The sequence below is a fragment of the Rhinatrema bivittatum genome, chromosome 6, assembly GCF_901001135.1.
Source record: "Rhinatrema bivittatum chromosome 6, aRhiBiv1.1, whole genome shotgun sequence".
NCBI lineage: Eukaryota > Metazoa > Chordata > Amphibia > Gymnophiona > Rhinatrematidae > Rhinatrema > Rhinatrema bivittatum.
The window spans coordinates 174473424-174490663 of NC_042620.1; the positions used below are offsets into that span (position 1 = coordinate 174473424).

General features: G+C 45.3%; 1 protein-coding gene across 2 annotated transcripts in view; it reads left to right on the forward strand.

Moving 5' to 3' along the window:
- Positions 1–17240, forward strand: part of ITGB2 (integrin subunit beta 2) — a 142055-nt gene that overhangs the window by 43976 nt on the left and 80839 nt on the right. For both annotated transcript variants that reach the window (XM_029606168.1, XM_029606167.1), the window contains 3 exons: positions 1396–1459; positions 2563–2651; positions 16666–16849. In XM_029606168.1, the coding sequence (XP_029462028.1) occupies positions 1399–1459; positions 2563–2651; positions 16666–16849 (334 nt within the window). In that variant the 5' untranslated portion in view covers positions 1396–1398. The remainder of the gene's footprint in view (positions 1–1395; positions 1460–2562; positions 2652–16665; positions 16850–17240) is intronic.

A 17240-nucleotide genomic window follows, 5' to 3' on the forward strand; every position in this document is an offset into this window, starting at 1 on the left:
CCTTTTCCAAAACTTTTGACTTGTATGCCTAGCGGGAGATACATGCGTACATGGGAGGCTTTTAAAATATGCTTGGCACGCACCAGCCCAACTTGTGCGCATATCTCCTGATTTTGGCGCGTATATGACTTTTAAAATTTGCATAATAGGTTTTATCTTGTTTTTATTTTTGTCATTAGAGTATTGGGTTTCCTTATTTTTATTTGCTTACTTTGTTCTTTTATGGTATTAACATAATTTCATGTTTTCTGCTTTTTAAATTTGTTTAGTTTTATATTCAATTATGAGTACCTTGTTTATTACTTTAATGTTATTTAATGATGATTTATAATGTTGATTTATTGATGAATTATTTCTGTTCATCTGAGTTACTAGAATTTTTTTTATTGATTTGCTCTCTTTATATTTGATGTATGCAATTGTTTATAGTTTTATTGTTTTTTACTAATGCTTTACAAAGTTTGGATTTTGTATCTGTTTTATTGTATTTAGTTTTATTGTTCTTCACTTCGGTTACAATTTTGTAATATGTGTGATCAATCAAGGCCAAATAAATAAATAAATAAATAAATAAATAGACACATTAACTAAATAAATAAAGTTGGCCTCCTAGCTATCTAAATGTTGGCAATCACTTTCTGGTGTTCCAACCTTCCTTTTGAATCCCCTGAGAACTAATCCAGATTCTCAGGGATTGGCCCTTAGAGCAGGTTATCTGTTATCTGAAGCTAGCATTCTCTGAGACATTCTGTGGCTCTGTGCATAAAATACCTGCCCTAGACTGAGCAGAACCCTCGTTCAAGGCCAGCAACAACATTCTCATTACTCTAACACTCCCACTCCCCTAGAAGGGCAGATACTGGGGAAGGGGGGTGGATAAAGACAGATGCAGGAGGGGGCCAGAGTTCCTGAGGATGTGTCCACAGGGTTGCCAGGTTCTGAGAAATCTAGAATTACTGACACTCTGTCACTCTCCTGGGAACTTTGCCCCCGTCTCTTTCCTTCCCCAGCATTTGAAATCATCGTAAGAAGCAGACATGAGACTCTGCTTCCAGCCTGCTCAGATTACTCCAAGGGGAATACTGGCATCCTGTGATGCCAGTATTATCATCTCCCTGTGAGGGCCACAGCCTGCACAGGGAGATGGTTAGATGGGTTTTCAAGTCTTGTGAAAAAAAATGGATCTCATGGGATTTGTTCTGTAATTCTTTCCTTATTTCTTGTACTCTACATTTATTAAAAACAAAACAAGTTTAATTTACCATCCTACTCCTAGAAACTGAAATTTTGCAGCTTGTGGGGAGATACTTCTGCTTTTAATTCAATGGTGCTTTTAGTCAGTGAGGAATCATGAAAAACGGAACAGGAATAAATATGATGATTTCAATCTTGCAGGATATGACAATGCATTTTCTCTTGCTGAGGATATCAGCCATGCTTCTCTTCATATTAAATTCAGGTGAGCAATTGTTAGGATTTATTTATTCTACATGTTAATCGGGATAGACATCATCTGTTAAAGCAGCAGTAATGCCAAGATTAGTACAAGGTATTTGAGATGGCTGTAAAAGCCAACAATATAATTAAGAATTTTCTTTTTCCTTTACATTTTTGTACATGTGAAAGAACATGAAATATTGAGAGCAGTTTTCAAAGGCATTTCTGCAGATAAAATAGTGTTTTACGGGTGGAAATGGGCTTTTTGAATGTGCACTGCCAAGACATGCCTACTTTTATATGCAGAGACAGGAGAAGTTCCTGTGGGCAGAGTTGGGGAGGGAGTTACTACTTTTGCATGTATGCACAGTTATATGCATATGAGTACACATGTAAGTGCATTATAAAATGTACCCGCACAAATAGCAAGTGCAGGCCTGTGCATGTACTTTTTCTAAGTTAGTATGTAAAAGGAATTTGAAAATTGCCTTTATAGTATTTTGCTACCGACAAACTGAATTAAAACTGCTGGGTGAAATATGGCCAAGAAACATATATTGATATTTCAAAGAAAAGAAATGAGAATACTATTTGAAGTACTTTTTAATGTCTCAGGCCTCGTGGAGACTAGGGGTGTGCAGGCCAAATAATTTCATGTTGTTTCATTTTGTATTGTTGAGGGGAAGTTCTCCCCATGAATTTTGTTTCATTGGGAGTTTTTGTGCTTTTTTCATTATTTTTATTTTGGCAAACAATGCACACCAAACATAATGGACATTATTAGCAAATAGTGCACCCTAATGCAAAGAGTGCACACAAAAAAGAATAAATAATAATAAATACAATTTTGTGTTTTTTCTATTGTTTCTTTTTTAAAAGACATGAAACAATATAGACAATGTCATTTCAAACAAAAGCACATCCCTGGTGGAGACAGGAATCCAGGCACACCTAGCATTCATGAAATTCAGTGGAGAGCTTCAGACCTGGCACTGTATTACTTTTATGCTTAGAATATATGTCATAAGGGTTAAGCATCCCCTAATTCGTCCCCTTAGTTCCTCTGCTTTAAATCCATTCTTGGTTTGACTGGTGAATTCTTTATATTTTTTCTTCCCTTTTTAGCTATTTCCCAAGAATGCCCTAAGTATAAAGTCAACACCTGCCAAGACTGCATCCAGTCAGGTCCTGGGTGTGCCTGGTGCAGGAAACGGGTAGGACTCATTTATCTTATTAATGACAAGCTTTTTCCTTATTTTTCCTTTCTAAAATCAAAACTTCACAAAACAGATAACAGTGGACACCCGAGAAATTTAAAAAAGAAAAAAGCATTTATGTTATGTGATGTAATTGGAAAAAAATCAGTTTTAATGACAAACCATCATAAATAGGGATGTGCACTCATGTTAAAATAACATGGAAAAGACCAATATCATTTGTTTTTTTTTCATTTTGTGTCATTTCCCGTCTGAAATGACACAAAAAACAACACATTTTTGTTTCATTTCGTTAGCATGCATGAAACACAAAAACAAATTTTTTTAAAAAGAAGAAATAATAAACAAAATGAAATGAAGTTTTTTCCCATGTGCACTCCTAATCATAAACATACAGATGGAGATAAGACTCATGCTGGAACAGTGATTTCCAAATCAGTCTTTGAGCCACTCCCGGTCAAACTGTTTTTCAGGAGATCCACAAATAAAATGCATACAGAGGACAATTTTGAAAGGGATTTACCAGGGTAAATTGACTTGGCTGATAATTGCCCTCCTCTGGCTAGCTAAAAAAAAATGCACCCGCTTCTGTAGCTCATGTACTGTATCTTTAGCTGTGAGAAAAAGAGGCATTTTGGTTGGCGTGCTCAAGATGAGAAGCGTAAAACAACCTGCGTACATTTGATTTTCAAAATGTACGCATGCTATTTTACCCAAACTCGGTTACCCATACAAATAGTAAGTGCAAAAGCTTATGCACCTTTTTTGCGTACATCCTTAGTGCTTGCCAGTTTTCAAAGGGAAACTTAGAAAATGGCTTACAATGTATACAGTCCTAAAATGCCCACGCACACTGCAAACAAAGCGGGCTATTCAAAATGCACGACGTAGGTAAATATATCTCATGCACATTCACTGTGGACATCTTGAAAACCAGTCTGGTTGGCGGTATCTCCCAGAAACACAGAAGATGTCAGCAGATAAGAATTACTTGGTCCATCCATTTTCCTCTTTTGTGCCTGCCTACTATGATGTCATAGACTGAACTTTTTCTGTGATCTTTTCCCTCCCTTGTCACTAAGGTCTTTGCTCTAATTTGACCAAGCACGCTTAAATTCTGCTGCTGTTTTGGCTCTTTCCACTTCTGCTGGAAGTCGATTCCACAAATCCTCCCACTTCACAGTGAAAAAGTATTTTCTTGCATTCCTTTTGAACCTCCCTTCCATCAGTCTGATTAGATGATAGAATCTAGAACTGCTCTAAAATACCAGCTCTCAAACTCTTTTTTTGTGCTACAGTTTTTTGAATGACAATCTTCTACAAAAACTTATTCAGTATCACCTTTGCACAGCAATCCAGGGTCTACTATCTTTTGACATTTGCTGGGATGAATTCTGGAACTGAAGGCAGACTGATGTCTGAAGACATGGCCAAACTGTTTTACGATACACTGTAGTGTGACTGTCTTCAGGAGAGCTATTTTGCTTCTGTTGGCCACAGGGGTGTAGTCAGAACTGAGGTGAAGGATGAAATGCTCCCCCCCCCCCCACCCACCCCCATGACCCAGTACAGGTAAAATCATTGAGAGCCAGGGCACAGGGGAGGCGATGGAGAGTGAAGTGACTTGCCCAAGGTCACAAGGAATGATAATAAGATTTGAACCCTGGCTTCCCTTGTTTGCAGCTCACTGCTCTAACCACTAAGTTTTTGGGCCTGTTATTTTTTTGTTCTCAGTCATTGGCATCTGGACTAGGGGGCACTGGAGAAATGTTTAATGGGACAGGATGGCCTTTCGCCACCCCACCTCCTGGGTCTAGAAATAGGACTCCTCCATTCTCTATTGCCTGCCTCCCACCCTTCTCCAGGATCTGCCCCCTGGGGGTGTGAGAGGTTGGTGAATGGTAGTCTGTGTGTGTGTGTGTGACACGCTCTCTTAGGGCTGATACAAGGGTATTAGATGCCCTAGACAAACCTTACAGCCTTTCATTTCCCCTCCCCTCCCTTCCCCACATAATTAAAATGTATGCATTCTTTTCCATTTTAAAATTTTATTAACTTCCCCAACCTAAAAAGGCAGATTGCATATGGGAAATAGGCATTCAAAGTACAATCTTCTGAAGTAAAAATATCACTTACAACAATATATATTATATAGGCATAAACTGCAAAAAACACAATAATAGTTTAATAGACTTAATAACTACCTTTCTCATAGTAATCAAGGCTGTTTACTGGATCCCATGTTGTATTAGGCCTATGGTAAAGTGCATTGGGTATGGACTTGGTCCACAGAAAGCCAGGAATAAACTGAACTACAATTCCAGTATTGTAAGCCTTCCATATCATAATTACCAACACTCAACCTATGAAAAAGCCATGCTGCAAATATTACATCAAGCCCTAAACACCAATACACCTCCTATTAGGATAACAGATTAAATCCAGGTTGTTGTAAATCCCTACACAGAAGCTACATGCTAGCAGAATACCTAAAGCCTCAGTCACACAAGCAGAACACAGATAGACTCTCACTAAATACAGAATAAAGAGATCATAAAATATAAATTGAAACGTGCAGACAAAAACTGAACTGGAAATCACAAGAAGCCAAACTCTGTATGTAATGCAAACAGTGAATACAATCAAGAAATATAAAGCATTAACTATACCAATAAAAAGAATGTCAGATCAGCTGAACATATCATCATCCAATAATTAAACACACATACAAAAATATTTTAAAAATTACCAAACACCAATAAAATGTTTCAAAACAGCAGACACATCACACCCAATAATTAAAATCACTTTGAAGTGCCTGAAAAAGTGGAATATAAATAAAATAAAGGACCAGGACCCAATCCTTGGGGGTGTGACAACTGGTACCTGCATCAAGCCCAATTCCAGGTCTCTTCCCTTGCATGATCTGGATTTCCCAGTGTCATCCAGTGGCTTAAGATTCATGGTTCTGGTCTTTTATCCTGCAGGCTCTAGGCTCAAAATCTGACAGCTTTTTTGGCGTTATATGTACCTAGAGTGCATGGCAGACATTTTTGTTTCTGTACATGCTAATGTGACAAAAATTTAACATGCACATAATACAACTCTTTGTTAGCCCATTAAGGAATATTTACCATGGATGTTCAATTTTTACTGACACACATGATAAAAATTATTTTACTGCAAGTTTTATTGCACAAGTTCTGTTACGAGCGCGAGGAGCGCGGTCGCCTCTAAGCAGGAGTTGTGAACCCTTGAGCCACGGTGCGACTCAGGGTGGAGCCCCAAGACACACCGTATGAGGTAAGCTAGTGCGAGCATGAGTAGCTAGGAGCAGGACAAGGTAAAAGACAAGAACTGAAGGTCTGACCCTCAACCGAAACCTGCCCACCTCAGGATGACCAGCAACACAGTGTTGGTCAATGAACAGTCCTCCGACCGTTCCAAGCCCTTTCGGACCTGCCGCTGGGTAACGGCAATAGGCGGCATGCCGGACAGAAGATGAGGGCAGATGAAGACCTTAAAATATAGAAGGCTCCGAAACAAGGCACTGAAGACAAAGACTCTGGGACAAGGTACTGTAGACGTAGAAAAGAGTCCAGGCATTCAGGAACGAGGTACAAGGTATTCAACATTGGCACGGTCCCTCAGGGCGCCCTACACAGTCAGTACCACTGGTCTGGTCACGGACCACCCTGTCCTACATCCGCGGGAGCGGGGCCAGCATAGGAAGGGTATGAGGTACTGAAGAATCAGGAACAAGGTACTGCACACCGGCAGTCAGAAGCAGGGTACTGCACACCGGCAGTTAGGAACAACAGGACTAGAACATCGGGATCAGGAACAAACATCAGGAAACAGGCAGAGACACAGGACATGGAGCCATCAATAAAAGAACCCAGTGGCAACCTGGATCAGCACAGGAGAACCTGAACAAGCATGGCATCCAATCCAAAGGCAAACAGGAACTGAAATGAAGATCCTTTTATACTGCTGAATGCAGGCAACTCCCTGGGAGGAGTCCAGATGGGCCGCCCCTCGCTGGCCCTGTAAGAATGGAGAGAAGCCGCGGGCCCGCCCCTAGAGAGAAGGGCGTGGCCCAAAACAGAACTTCCAGGCTGCAGTGGAGCAGGCCTTGAGTAGGCCCTGAACAACACCGAAGACCTCCCAGGCCGTGGGCAGAATCCTCATGGGGCCCTATATATTTATTTATTTATTTATTTATTTAACATTTTTATATACCGGGATTCATACAAGATATTGCATATCGTCTCGGTTTACATTGAAACTGAACACAAGCATGAGAGCATGCTAATTACATAGAACATAAAATGCTGATAGAACGCTGATAACATAGAATGCTAAATGCTAATTACATGTAGTGCTAAATGCTATATCAGGGAATTCTAGCTCCCTTAGCCCTGACATTCGGATACCACCCAAGATGGAATATGTGTACTCAACGGGTTCACAAGAGAACCAAATGCATCCTAACAGTGCTGCACAGGCTCTTCTTGTGGTGGGGGAACCTGTTCTTTTGGAATCCTCAACAAGGACGCAAATATTTAATTCCCTAGTGATATCTTCTTTTGGAGTCCTTCCTAGTTTGCCAGAGACACCAATGCAAATTACTCTGGAAACATTGTGGACGGCTATTAAGGATTTGGAAATATCCCTTGGGACCAAAATTGAAAGTATTTCTAAGGCTGTTAGTGCTATTCAACCTCAGGTTGTGGGTCATGATGAAAATATTAAGAATAATATAGAATGCATTATAAAATTGGAAAAACAATGTGAAAAATTAGGAAAATGTTACGGTCCCGGGCATTGCCCCGATCCCTCCACTCACCTCAGGTCCGGCCCGGCCTGCTGAAGCACCTCTCCGGCCGGCAGGGCCCATCCTGGCCTCTGCCGTGGCACTCCCTCCTCGAGGGAGACACCGCCGATCCATCGCGTCTGGCCCCGCCCCCTAGGCATGTGGGCGCAGGGGCTCTATATTTAAAGGGGCCAGCGTGGGAAGTTGCAGGACAGCCTCCTGATGACGTCAGATGCTGTAAGGGTATTTAAACCCTACAGCTAGGCCTGTGCCTTTGCCTTGCAACGAGGTTCACTCTCCTTGAGAGTTTCTAGTTGCTGCTTTGACTACTGGCTTCTGACCTCGTCTTTGACAACTGGCTTCTGACTTCGGCTCGTCCACTGGCTTCTGATTCCGGCTTTGGTCCACTGGTTTCTATCTCTGGCCTTCGTCCAGGAGGCCCCTCCTAAGTCCAAGCGACTCGAGTCCTCACGAGCTCCTCTCGGGGGGACCGCGGGCTTCCAGTGGGGAAGTTCCAGCTGGCCTCCTGGCTTCGGTCCTACTCCTCTCGATCTTCTGGAACTCCTCTTCGGACACCGGCCTTCAGAAGACCGCACATAAGTCCAAGCGGCTCGGGTCCTCACGGGCTCCTCCTGGGGGGACCTCGGGCTTCCAGTGGTGAAGATCCCTCCAGTATCCTGCTCAGCGCCGCCTCCAGGCTTTGATATCTACTGTGGGCCTTCCCACCATGAGTCTTCATCTGTCCCAGCTGGTCCAAGGGTCCACGAATCCAACAATTTGCAAGGCCATGGACCCGGCGGACGTGACGGGCTTAAAGGCCATTCCTGGAATTTCTCAGCGATTGCAACAGCAGCAAATCTGCATTGATCCCCTGATGAAGACCGTACAGAGACTGGCCAATTGGTTAGATGGAGTCCCTGCAATCGTACCTCTGGTACCAGTTGCCACGGCCAATCTCGGACTGGTAACATCCACACAACTACCGGCATCCTCACGGTACTCAGGGGAAGCAAAATACTGCCGCGGATTTCTCAATCAGTGTTTCATCTGATTCAATCTGCTGCCTTCCCAGTTTTCAACGGATCAGATTAAGACCAATTATATTATTACTTTGTTGAATGGGAAGCCTCTGGCCTGGGCTTCTCCGCTATGGGAGTGTAAAGATCCCCTGCTAGGGAATCTGGATCAGTTTGTCTCTGCCTTCCGACATATCTTCGATGAACCCTCTCGCAGGCCCACTGCCACCTCTGAGTTAATTCAGCTACGCCAAGGTAACCGGCACCTTGTCGAGTATGCGGTGGAATTTCGTACTCTGGCAGCCGAGCTAGACTGGGGGGACGACAGCCTCCATGGCATTTTTCTGGAAGGTATCTCTTCAAGACTCCAAGATTAGCTAGTGGCAAGAGACCTCCCATATGACCTGAACAGCCTGATCAATCTGGCTGGACGGGTGGACCGCTGCATCCAACGCCGTTTTCAGGAAAGGAGGTCCAGTTGTAAATCCAGTAACTCTGGGCCTACATTTCCCCGACCGGTATCCTCCTCCTCAGCCTCTCCCGGAAATCAAGACGTGGAGCCCATGCAACTAGGTCGAGGTCCCATCTCGCAGGAGGAGAGAAGACAACGCCACGCTCAAGGGATGTGCCTCTATTGCGGTGGCAAGGGGCACTTCCTAGCCCGATGTGGTGAGCGGCCGGGAAACGCCAGAACCTAGAGATCAAAGGGGAGCTGACCCTAGGTAATACATGTTCCACCTCCTCATGTACTGTACAGGTTACCCTCGTCTACCCTGGAGGAACATTTGATATGCTGGCTTTGGTCGACTCTGGAGCCGGAGGGAATTTCATTCTCACAGACCTCGTCCAGCAGTTGCAGATTGGGGTCCAACCCCGACTTCCTCCTATCAGGATGTCTTCGAGTCCTGCCGGGAGCATTACTACCTGCACCAAGCCCTTGGTCCTTTGTACCAGCCTCTTGCACATGGAAGAGATCTTCTTCCTTATACTGGAGAAATCCATGCATCCCATCATCCTGAACTTACCCTGGCTACAGAAACATTCCCCAGTCATACAATGGGATAACTTCAGATCGCAGATTGGGGCCCGTCTTGTTTTGATACCTGCCTGACGAGTATTCCTCGTCCCACTGTGCCTCTCTTGACCATACCCATGGCACTCCCACCACAGTACCAAGCCTTTGAAGATGTCTTCTCTAAGGAGCATGCTGAACTTCTCCCTGAACACCGGCCCTTTGACTGTGCCATTAACCTTGTCCCTGGCACTACACCTCCCAGGGGGCGGGTCTACCCCTTGTCGCTTCCGGAAACTCGGGCCATGTCTACATATATTCAAGAGAATTTGGAAAGAGGTTTCATTCGGCCCTCTAATTCCCCTGCCGGGGCCGGGTTCTTCCTTGTGGCCAAAAAGGATGGGTCATTCTGTCCCTGCATCGATTACTGTGGCCTCAACGCCATCACGCGACGGGACAGGTACACTTTGCCTCTGATTCCAGAGCTACTAGACCGGCTGCAGGGAGCGAAGGTCTTTACCAAGCTGGACCTCCGGGATGCCTACAATTTGGTATGGATATGACCCGGCGACGAATGGAAGACTGCCTTCAATAATAGAGACGGGCACTATGAATATTTGGTTATGCCCTTTGGCTTGTGCAACACCCCTGCGGTCTTTCAGAACCTCATGAATGAGGTCTTGAGGGATATGTTGCATACCTCGGTTATCGTGTACCTCAACGATGTGTTGATATATTCCAAGGTCTTGACCACGCACCGTGTACAAGTGCGGCAAGTACTACAGAAACTTCGGGACAATCGTCTCTTCACCAAGTTAGAGAAGTGCCAGTTTGAGCAGGAATCCTTGCCATTTCTTGGATATATAGTTTCTTTCACGGGCTTCCATATGGACCCCGATAAAGTGGCGGCCATTCGGGATTGGCCACAGCTGGTAGGGGTCAAGGCCCTACAAAGCTTCCTGGGCTTCGCCAATTTCTATCGCCAGTTCATACCCCATTATTCCCGGATGGTGGCCTCGCTTACGGCCCTTACCAAGAAGGGTGCCAATGCGAAGAATTGGTCCCAGATCGCAATAGATGCTTTCCTGAGACTAAAAGAGGCCTTTCTCCTCGATGTCTGTCTCCACCATTCAAATCTGCAGCGTCAGTTCATCGTGGAGATGGACGCATCAGATGTTGCGGTAGGGGCTGTCCTGAGCCAGTTATCCACGAAAGGCAAATCTCTACCATGTTCTTACTTTTCCCGAAAATTCTCTCCGGCGGAGAGAAATTATGGTATTGGCGATAAGGAGCTCCTGGCCATCAAGCTCACGCTGGAGGAATAGCGGCAATGGCTGGAGGGGGCCCAATACCCAGTGATCATCTATACGGATCACAAGAACCTGGAATTCTTGTGCCGAGCCCAACGCCTTAATTCTCGACAAGCCCGATGGTCGCTCTTCTTTAGCCAGTTCAATTTCCTCCTTAGGTATAGGCCAGCCTCCAAGAACATTAGAGCAGATGCTCTCTCACCATTGGCTGAAACAGAGGATAACCCGGATCCGCCCCGTTATATCTTCAATCCAGCCAAAGTCCTTCTTGCAGTTTCAGAGGTGGTTCCTATGGGTAAGACGGTCATACCCGTTCGCCTGCGCAAGAAGGTGTTATCATGGGCTCATGACTCCCTGACTGCAGGGCATTCAGGGGTCGCTCGGACTTTGGATCTGCTTACCGAATATTATTGGTGGCCTCAAGTAAGGAGAGATGTTCGTCTTTACATCAGCTCTTGCCCGACCTGTGCTTGACAAAAGACGCCGACTGGTCGCCCGTGGGGGCAACTTCAACCATTACCTGTCCCCACCGAACCTTGGACCCATTTGTCCACCAACTTCATCATGGACTTGCCACCTTCGGAAGGGAAAACTGTGATATGGGTCACTATCGACAGGTTTTCGAAGATGGCCCACTTAGTTCCCCTCACTAAGCTACCAACGACACTTGAGCTCGCTAGCCTTTTTGCTCAGCACATCTTTCGCCTACACGGACTCCCTCTCCATATTGCCTCTGACCGGGGCTCACAGTTCACGGCTAAATATTGGAGAGCGCTCTGCAAGAAATTTGGGGTCCAGTTGGACTTCACGACCGCCTTTCATCCCCAAAGCAATGGCCAAGCGGAGTGTACAAACCGGACCTTGAAAGCCTTCCTCCAAGCTTTCGTGGGAGACCTACAAAATGATTGGGTGGCTTTACTCCCTTGGGCAGAATTCTCCTACAACCACCATAGGTATTCGGCCACCGGTAGGCCTCCTAGGCTGTTCCGTCACCAGCAGTACAACTCACAGCTCAACAGCTATGCAGCCTCTGGACCTCTACTCAAGAGAGACTTCAACGCACAGCAGTCACGGCAAAGAGGTACGCGGACCGTCTGCGACGTCCAGTTCCAATGTTCCACCCCGGAGATAAGGTATGGTTAAGTACCAAACACCTTCGCCTGTGGGTTCTTTCTATACGCTTGGCTCCGAAGTACATTGGTCCATTTCCAGTCACAGAACAAGTGGGTATGGTCTCTTACCGACTCCGCCTTCCCTCTATGCTCCGGGTTCATAACATGTTCCACATTTCATTGCTCAAGCCGTTGGTCTTGTCCATTTTCCATCAAAAGATCCTGGACCCTGCCACTCCTGCGGCCCAGAAGGACACTGTTTACCAAGTAAAGAACATCTTGGATGTATGGTTCCACCATCACAGATGGGAGTACCTCCTTTCCTGGGAGGGCTACAGTCCCGAAGAGAATACGTGGGAACCAGCCTCTAACATCCTGGACAAGGGTCTCCTCTGCCAGTTCCACTTGGATCATCCGGCGAAACCAAGGTCCCCAGGAAGGGGGCGTAAGGGGAGGGTACTGTTACGGTCCCGGGCCGTGCTCCGGTCCCTCCACTCACCTCAGGGCTGGCCCGGCCCGCTGAAGCACCTCTCTGGCCGGCAGGGCCCGTCCTGGCCTCTGCCACGGCACTCCCTCCTCGAGGGAGACGCTGCCGATCTATCACATCTGGCCCCGCCCCCTAGGCGCACGCACGGGTTCTAGATTTAAAGGGGCCAGCGCGGGAAGTTGCAGGACAGCCTCCTGATGACGTCAGATGCTGTAAGGGTATTTAAACCCTACAGCTAGGCCTGTGCCTTTGCCTTGCAATGAGGTTCACTCTCCTTGAGAGTTCTTGTTGCTGCTTTAACCACTGGCTTCTGACTTCGGCTTCCGACTACTGGTTTCTGACTTCGCCTCGTCCACTGGCTTCTGATTCCGGCTTTGGTTCACTGGTTCCTGTCTCCAGCCTTCGTCCAGGAGGCCCCTTCTAAGTCCAAGCAGCTCGGGTCCTCACAGGCTCCTCCTGGGAGGACCTTGGGCTTCCAGTGGTGAAGATCCCTCCGGTCTCCTGCTCAGCGCCGCCTCCCGGTTTCGACATCCACTGTGGGCCTTCCCACCGTGAGTCTTCATCTGTCCCAGCCAGCCCAAGGGTCCACGAATCCAACAGAAAATGTGATATAGCTTTGATTAAAGGGCAAGAATTAAACCAGCATAGGTTAGAAGAGAATAATTCAAGGAGATTGAATTTGAGGGTATTAAGTTTTCCTAAGTCCTCCATTATTTCACCTATGGAGATTCTCAGGAAATTTTATGTGGAGGTACTTAAGGTCCCACAGGATACTATTCCCCTATTACTAAGGCATTTTATATTTCCTCTAGACCAGGGGTCAGGAACCTTTTTGGCTGAGAGAGCCATAAACGCCACATATTTTAAAATGTAATTCCATGAGAGCCATACAATATGTTTAAAACTAAATACAAGTAAATGTGTGCATTTTATGTAAGATCACACTTTTAAAGTACAATAAGTCTCTGAAAATATTACACCAGGCCTTAAGACACCAATACATCTCCTATTAGGAAAACGGACCAAGTCAGGCTGCTATAGAGTCCTACACAGAAACTACATGCCAGCAGAAAACCTCACCTGAATCACGTGCTGTCCCTCACCTAACATAGAATAAAGAGACCAAAACGCATAACAAGAAGCATGCAGAAAAAACTGAATTGGAAACTGCAACAAGCCAGAGACTCTGTATGCAGTATAATAAAGGAAAAAAGAAACATCACCCATCCTTATAAAACAAATCAAGAAATATAAAATCATCAGCAGTAAAACTGTACTAACAAAAAGAACATATTTCGAAACAGCTGATGAGTGGAATATCCAATAATTAAAAACTCATATAAAACATTTCCAGATACCAACAAAATATTTCAAAATAGCAGACACAAAGATCCAGTAATGAAAAATAATAAGGATACAAAAATTTTTTGCTCTGCATACCTGGGAACGTTTGATATCCAGGTGTCCTGAGATTGTTCTGAATTAGCAGGAGGCGGGGTGGTTTGCTTGGAACTTTCTCCTCTCTCAGTCACATACCAGCGCTCTCTCTCACACTGGCTCTCAATGACACACCTATACACACATGCTCTCAGTACTCACATATACACATGTTTTTTCTCTCTCATATAGGCTCTTAATTACACATTTACACACATGCTGTCTATCTTTTCACGCTTACACACACACACAGGCTTTCAATCACATAAATACATGCTGTCTTTTTCTCTCACACACAGACTCTCATTCACATGCTTACAAACATGTCCTCTCTTTCTCTCATTTACACACAGGCTCTCAATCACATACTCACATGCTCCCTCACCTAAATCAGCTCTCAATCACACACAGACACACATGGTCTCTCTCTCTCATTTAAACACAGGCTCTCAATCACATACTCACATGCTCCATCACCTAAACCAGCTGTCAATCAGACACAGACACACATGATATCTATCTTACTTATACACACAGGCTCTTAATCATACATACACATGATTTCTCTCACACACAAAGGATCTCAATCATACACACATACTCTTTCACACAAACAGGTTTTCAATTACAAACTTACACATACAGGTTCCCAATGGTAAACTTACATTCATGCTCTCTCTCTCATAGGCAGGCTCTCAATCACAGACATACTCTCTTTCACATATACAGGCTCTCAATCATTCACATACATGCAATCTTTCACTCACACACACAGGATCTCAAACACACATGCTTGCTCGCTCATTCACTCTCTCTCTCCCCCACCCCGGGAACTCGCGGCAGCAGCAGCCTCCTCCCAACACTAACCTCCTTCATTTTCAGCCCTCGCGGAGGCGAAGCCGGAGTCCCATCGGCCGCGGTTGAAACTCTTCATTTTCCTCCGAGCCGCGCTGCAGTCTTCTTCCCGTCGGGCACTAGCGTGGCCTCTTCTTCCCGCGCAGGCACCCGATGCTCTCCACTTCCTCTTCCGGGCCGCGGGAAGAAGAGGAAGTGGAGAGCATCGGGTGCCCGCGCAGGCACCTGGCTGACACCCGATGACTCCCGCGCGGGCACCCGATGACTCCAGCGCTGGCACCCGGCTGACACCCGATGACTCCCGCGTAGGTACCCGATGACTCCAGCGCTGGCACCCGGCTGACACCCGATGACTCCCGCGTAGGTACCCGATGACTCCAGCGCAGGCACCCGGCTGACACCCGATGACTCCCGCGCAGGCACCCGATGACTCCAGCGCTGGCACCCGGCTGACACCCGATGACTCCCGCGCAGGCACCCGATGACTCCCGCGCAGGCACCCGGATGACTCCAGTCGTGCCGCTGACTCCAGTCAGCGGCACCGGCGTGCTCTCTTCTCCTCCCTCCCGCGGCCCGGAAGAGGAAGTGGTGAGCATCGGGTGCCGGCGTGGAAGAAGAGACCACGCTAGTGTGGTCTCTTCTTCCCGCGCAGGCACCCGATGCTCTCCACTTCCTCTTCCGGGCCGCGGGGGGGGGGGGGGGGAGAAGAGAGCACGCCGGTGCCGCTGACTCCAGCTGTCCTGCCGCGTTCCGCCTGGGCTGACAGCATTTTAAGCCCGGGCGGCGGAGGACCGGGGAGCAGCTGGGTCAGCGGGGAACCGCGAAGTGTGGCGACACTTGTCTGCGAGCCAGATGCAGCCCTCAAAAGAGCCATATCTGGCTCGCGAGCCATGGGTTCCCGACCCCTGCTCTAGACCTATTGAACCTATGGGTAATGAACCCTTAAGTAATCCTCCTATACAACCTACTGCATTAGAAAATTTAACAGCTTTACTTAATGATTCACAGATTGATATTGAGGGCTGTGCCACACTTTTGGTAGTATTCTCTCTGGAGTCTGACAGAATTTGGACTATGAAAATGTTTTTTCCAATCCCAGATAAAAAGTTTTGTGGCCAACAGCTAGCCATGTTTCCTGATTTAGCAAAAACCACTCAGATGAGACAGAAAGTTTTTTTGCAAAAAAGACAGCGAGTGTTAAATATTGGAGCCACATTTCTTTTATATTATCCATGCAAATGCTTAGTTAAAATAGGCATCATTAAGTATATATTCTTTGAACCCAATCAGTTAGAGGGGTTTCTGCAAAACAGAGAGGGTCCCTTATCTATAAAATGGACTCTGAGACGTTCAGGTTATAGCACTGTTTAAGTTTTTTTAATTTGTTCATTCTATGGTAACAACACTTTACCGGCCTTTCTTCTTTCCAGCTTGTTGTATGCTTCCAAGTTCTCTCCCCCTGTTGATTGTAACTTTGACTTATTCCTACCTATTGTTATCTTTCGTTTACTTGAATTATTACTCTAGTTTTCCCTTTGTTAAACTGTAAACCGATCCGATATGGTTATTTACTATGAAGGTCGGTATAAAAAACTGTTAAATAAATAAATAAATAAATAATATTAGTAATAGTGTTCATGAAACAGCGGTATTATAATGTTTTTTTATTTTTCTTTCTGGTCATATTTCCTTTTGTAATTTCACTTGTTGTGCAGTTCCCCTTAACAGAGGTCTCATTAAAACTATTGCTTCTATTATCTTTTTTGTATAACAGTAATTACTGTTTGTGTTATTTCTTTATTTAATGTTCGGTATTTCATGAATGTCAAGATTTGACTATGTAATTTGAAAACATTTTTTGAAAATAAAGAATTAAAAAAAAAAAAAAAAGAAGCTATTAGACTAGAACCAGCCTGGATGATGCTAATCAGAATTAATTTTTCTCTCTCACCTTTGATTTGTACAGAATTTCACGAAAGCCGGAGAGCCAGATTCTACACGCTGTGACACAGTCCAGCAGCTAAAGGAGCGGGGGTGCAGTGAGACAGAGATCTTCTCTCCAAAAAGTCAAAGTTTTCCTATAGAAAGAGATGTGCTGAGCAGTAATGTACAACTAATTCCCAAAAACATTGAGTTGCTCTTGAGACCAGGTGAGTTTTCCCATGAACCCATTTATTTGTTGGGAGGTTTGCAGGAGCATACAACATTTTACCATGTTGTAGGTGGTATTTTGGTTGACATGGCATATTCCTGGAGAACATAGTACTTGGTGAGGGAATAGTTAAAGAAGAGGGACACAGGTGTTTTTGGAAGGGAGATTTACCACTGATGTCTCTCTCCTCCTCCTTATGCGATTCACCACTGAAATATATGGAGTTCCCCTTAAGAAGGCAAAACTTAGGTCTACGTTGGGATAATGTGATAATTTATGAGTAGTAGTTACCCTGTAGAAACTGCTAAGATAGTGTTATATTCAGGAGGATTTTGGAAGTATGATAATAATGGTTTGACTTTTAGAAGTGTGTTTGATGGTGGGGGGTT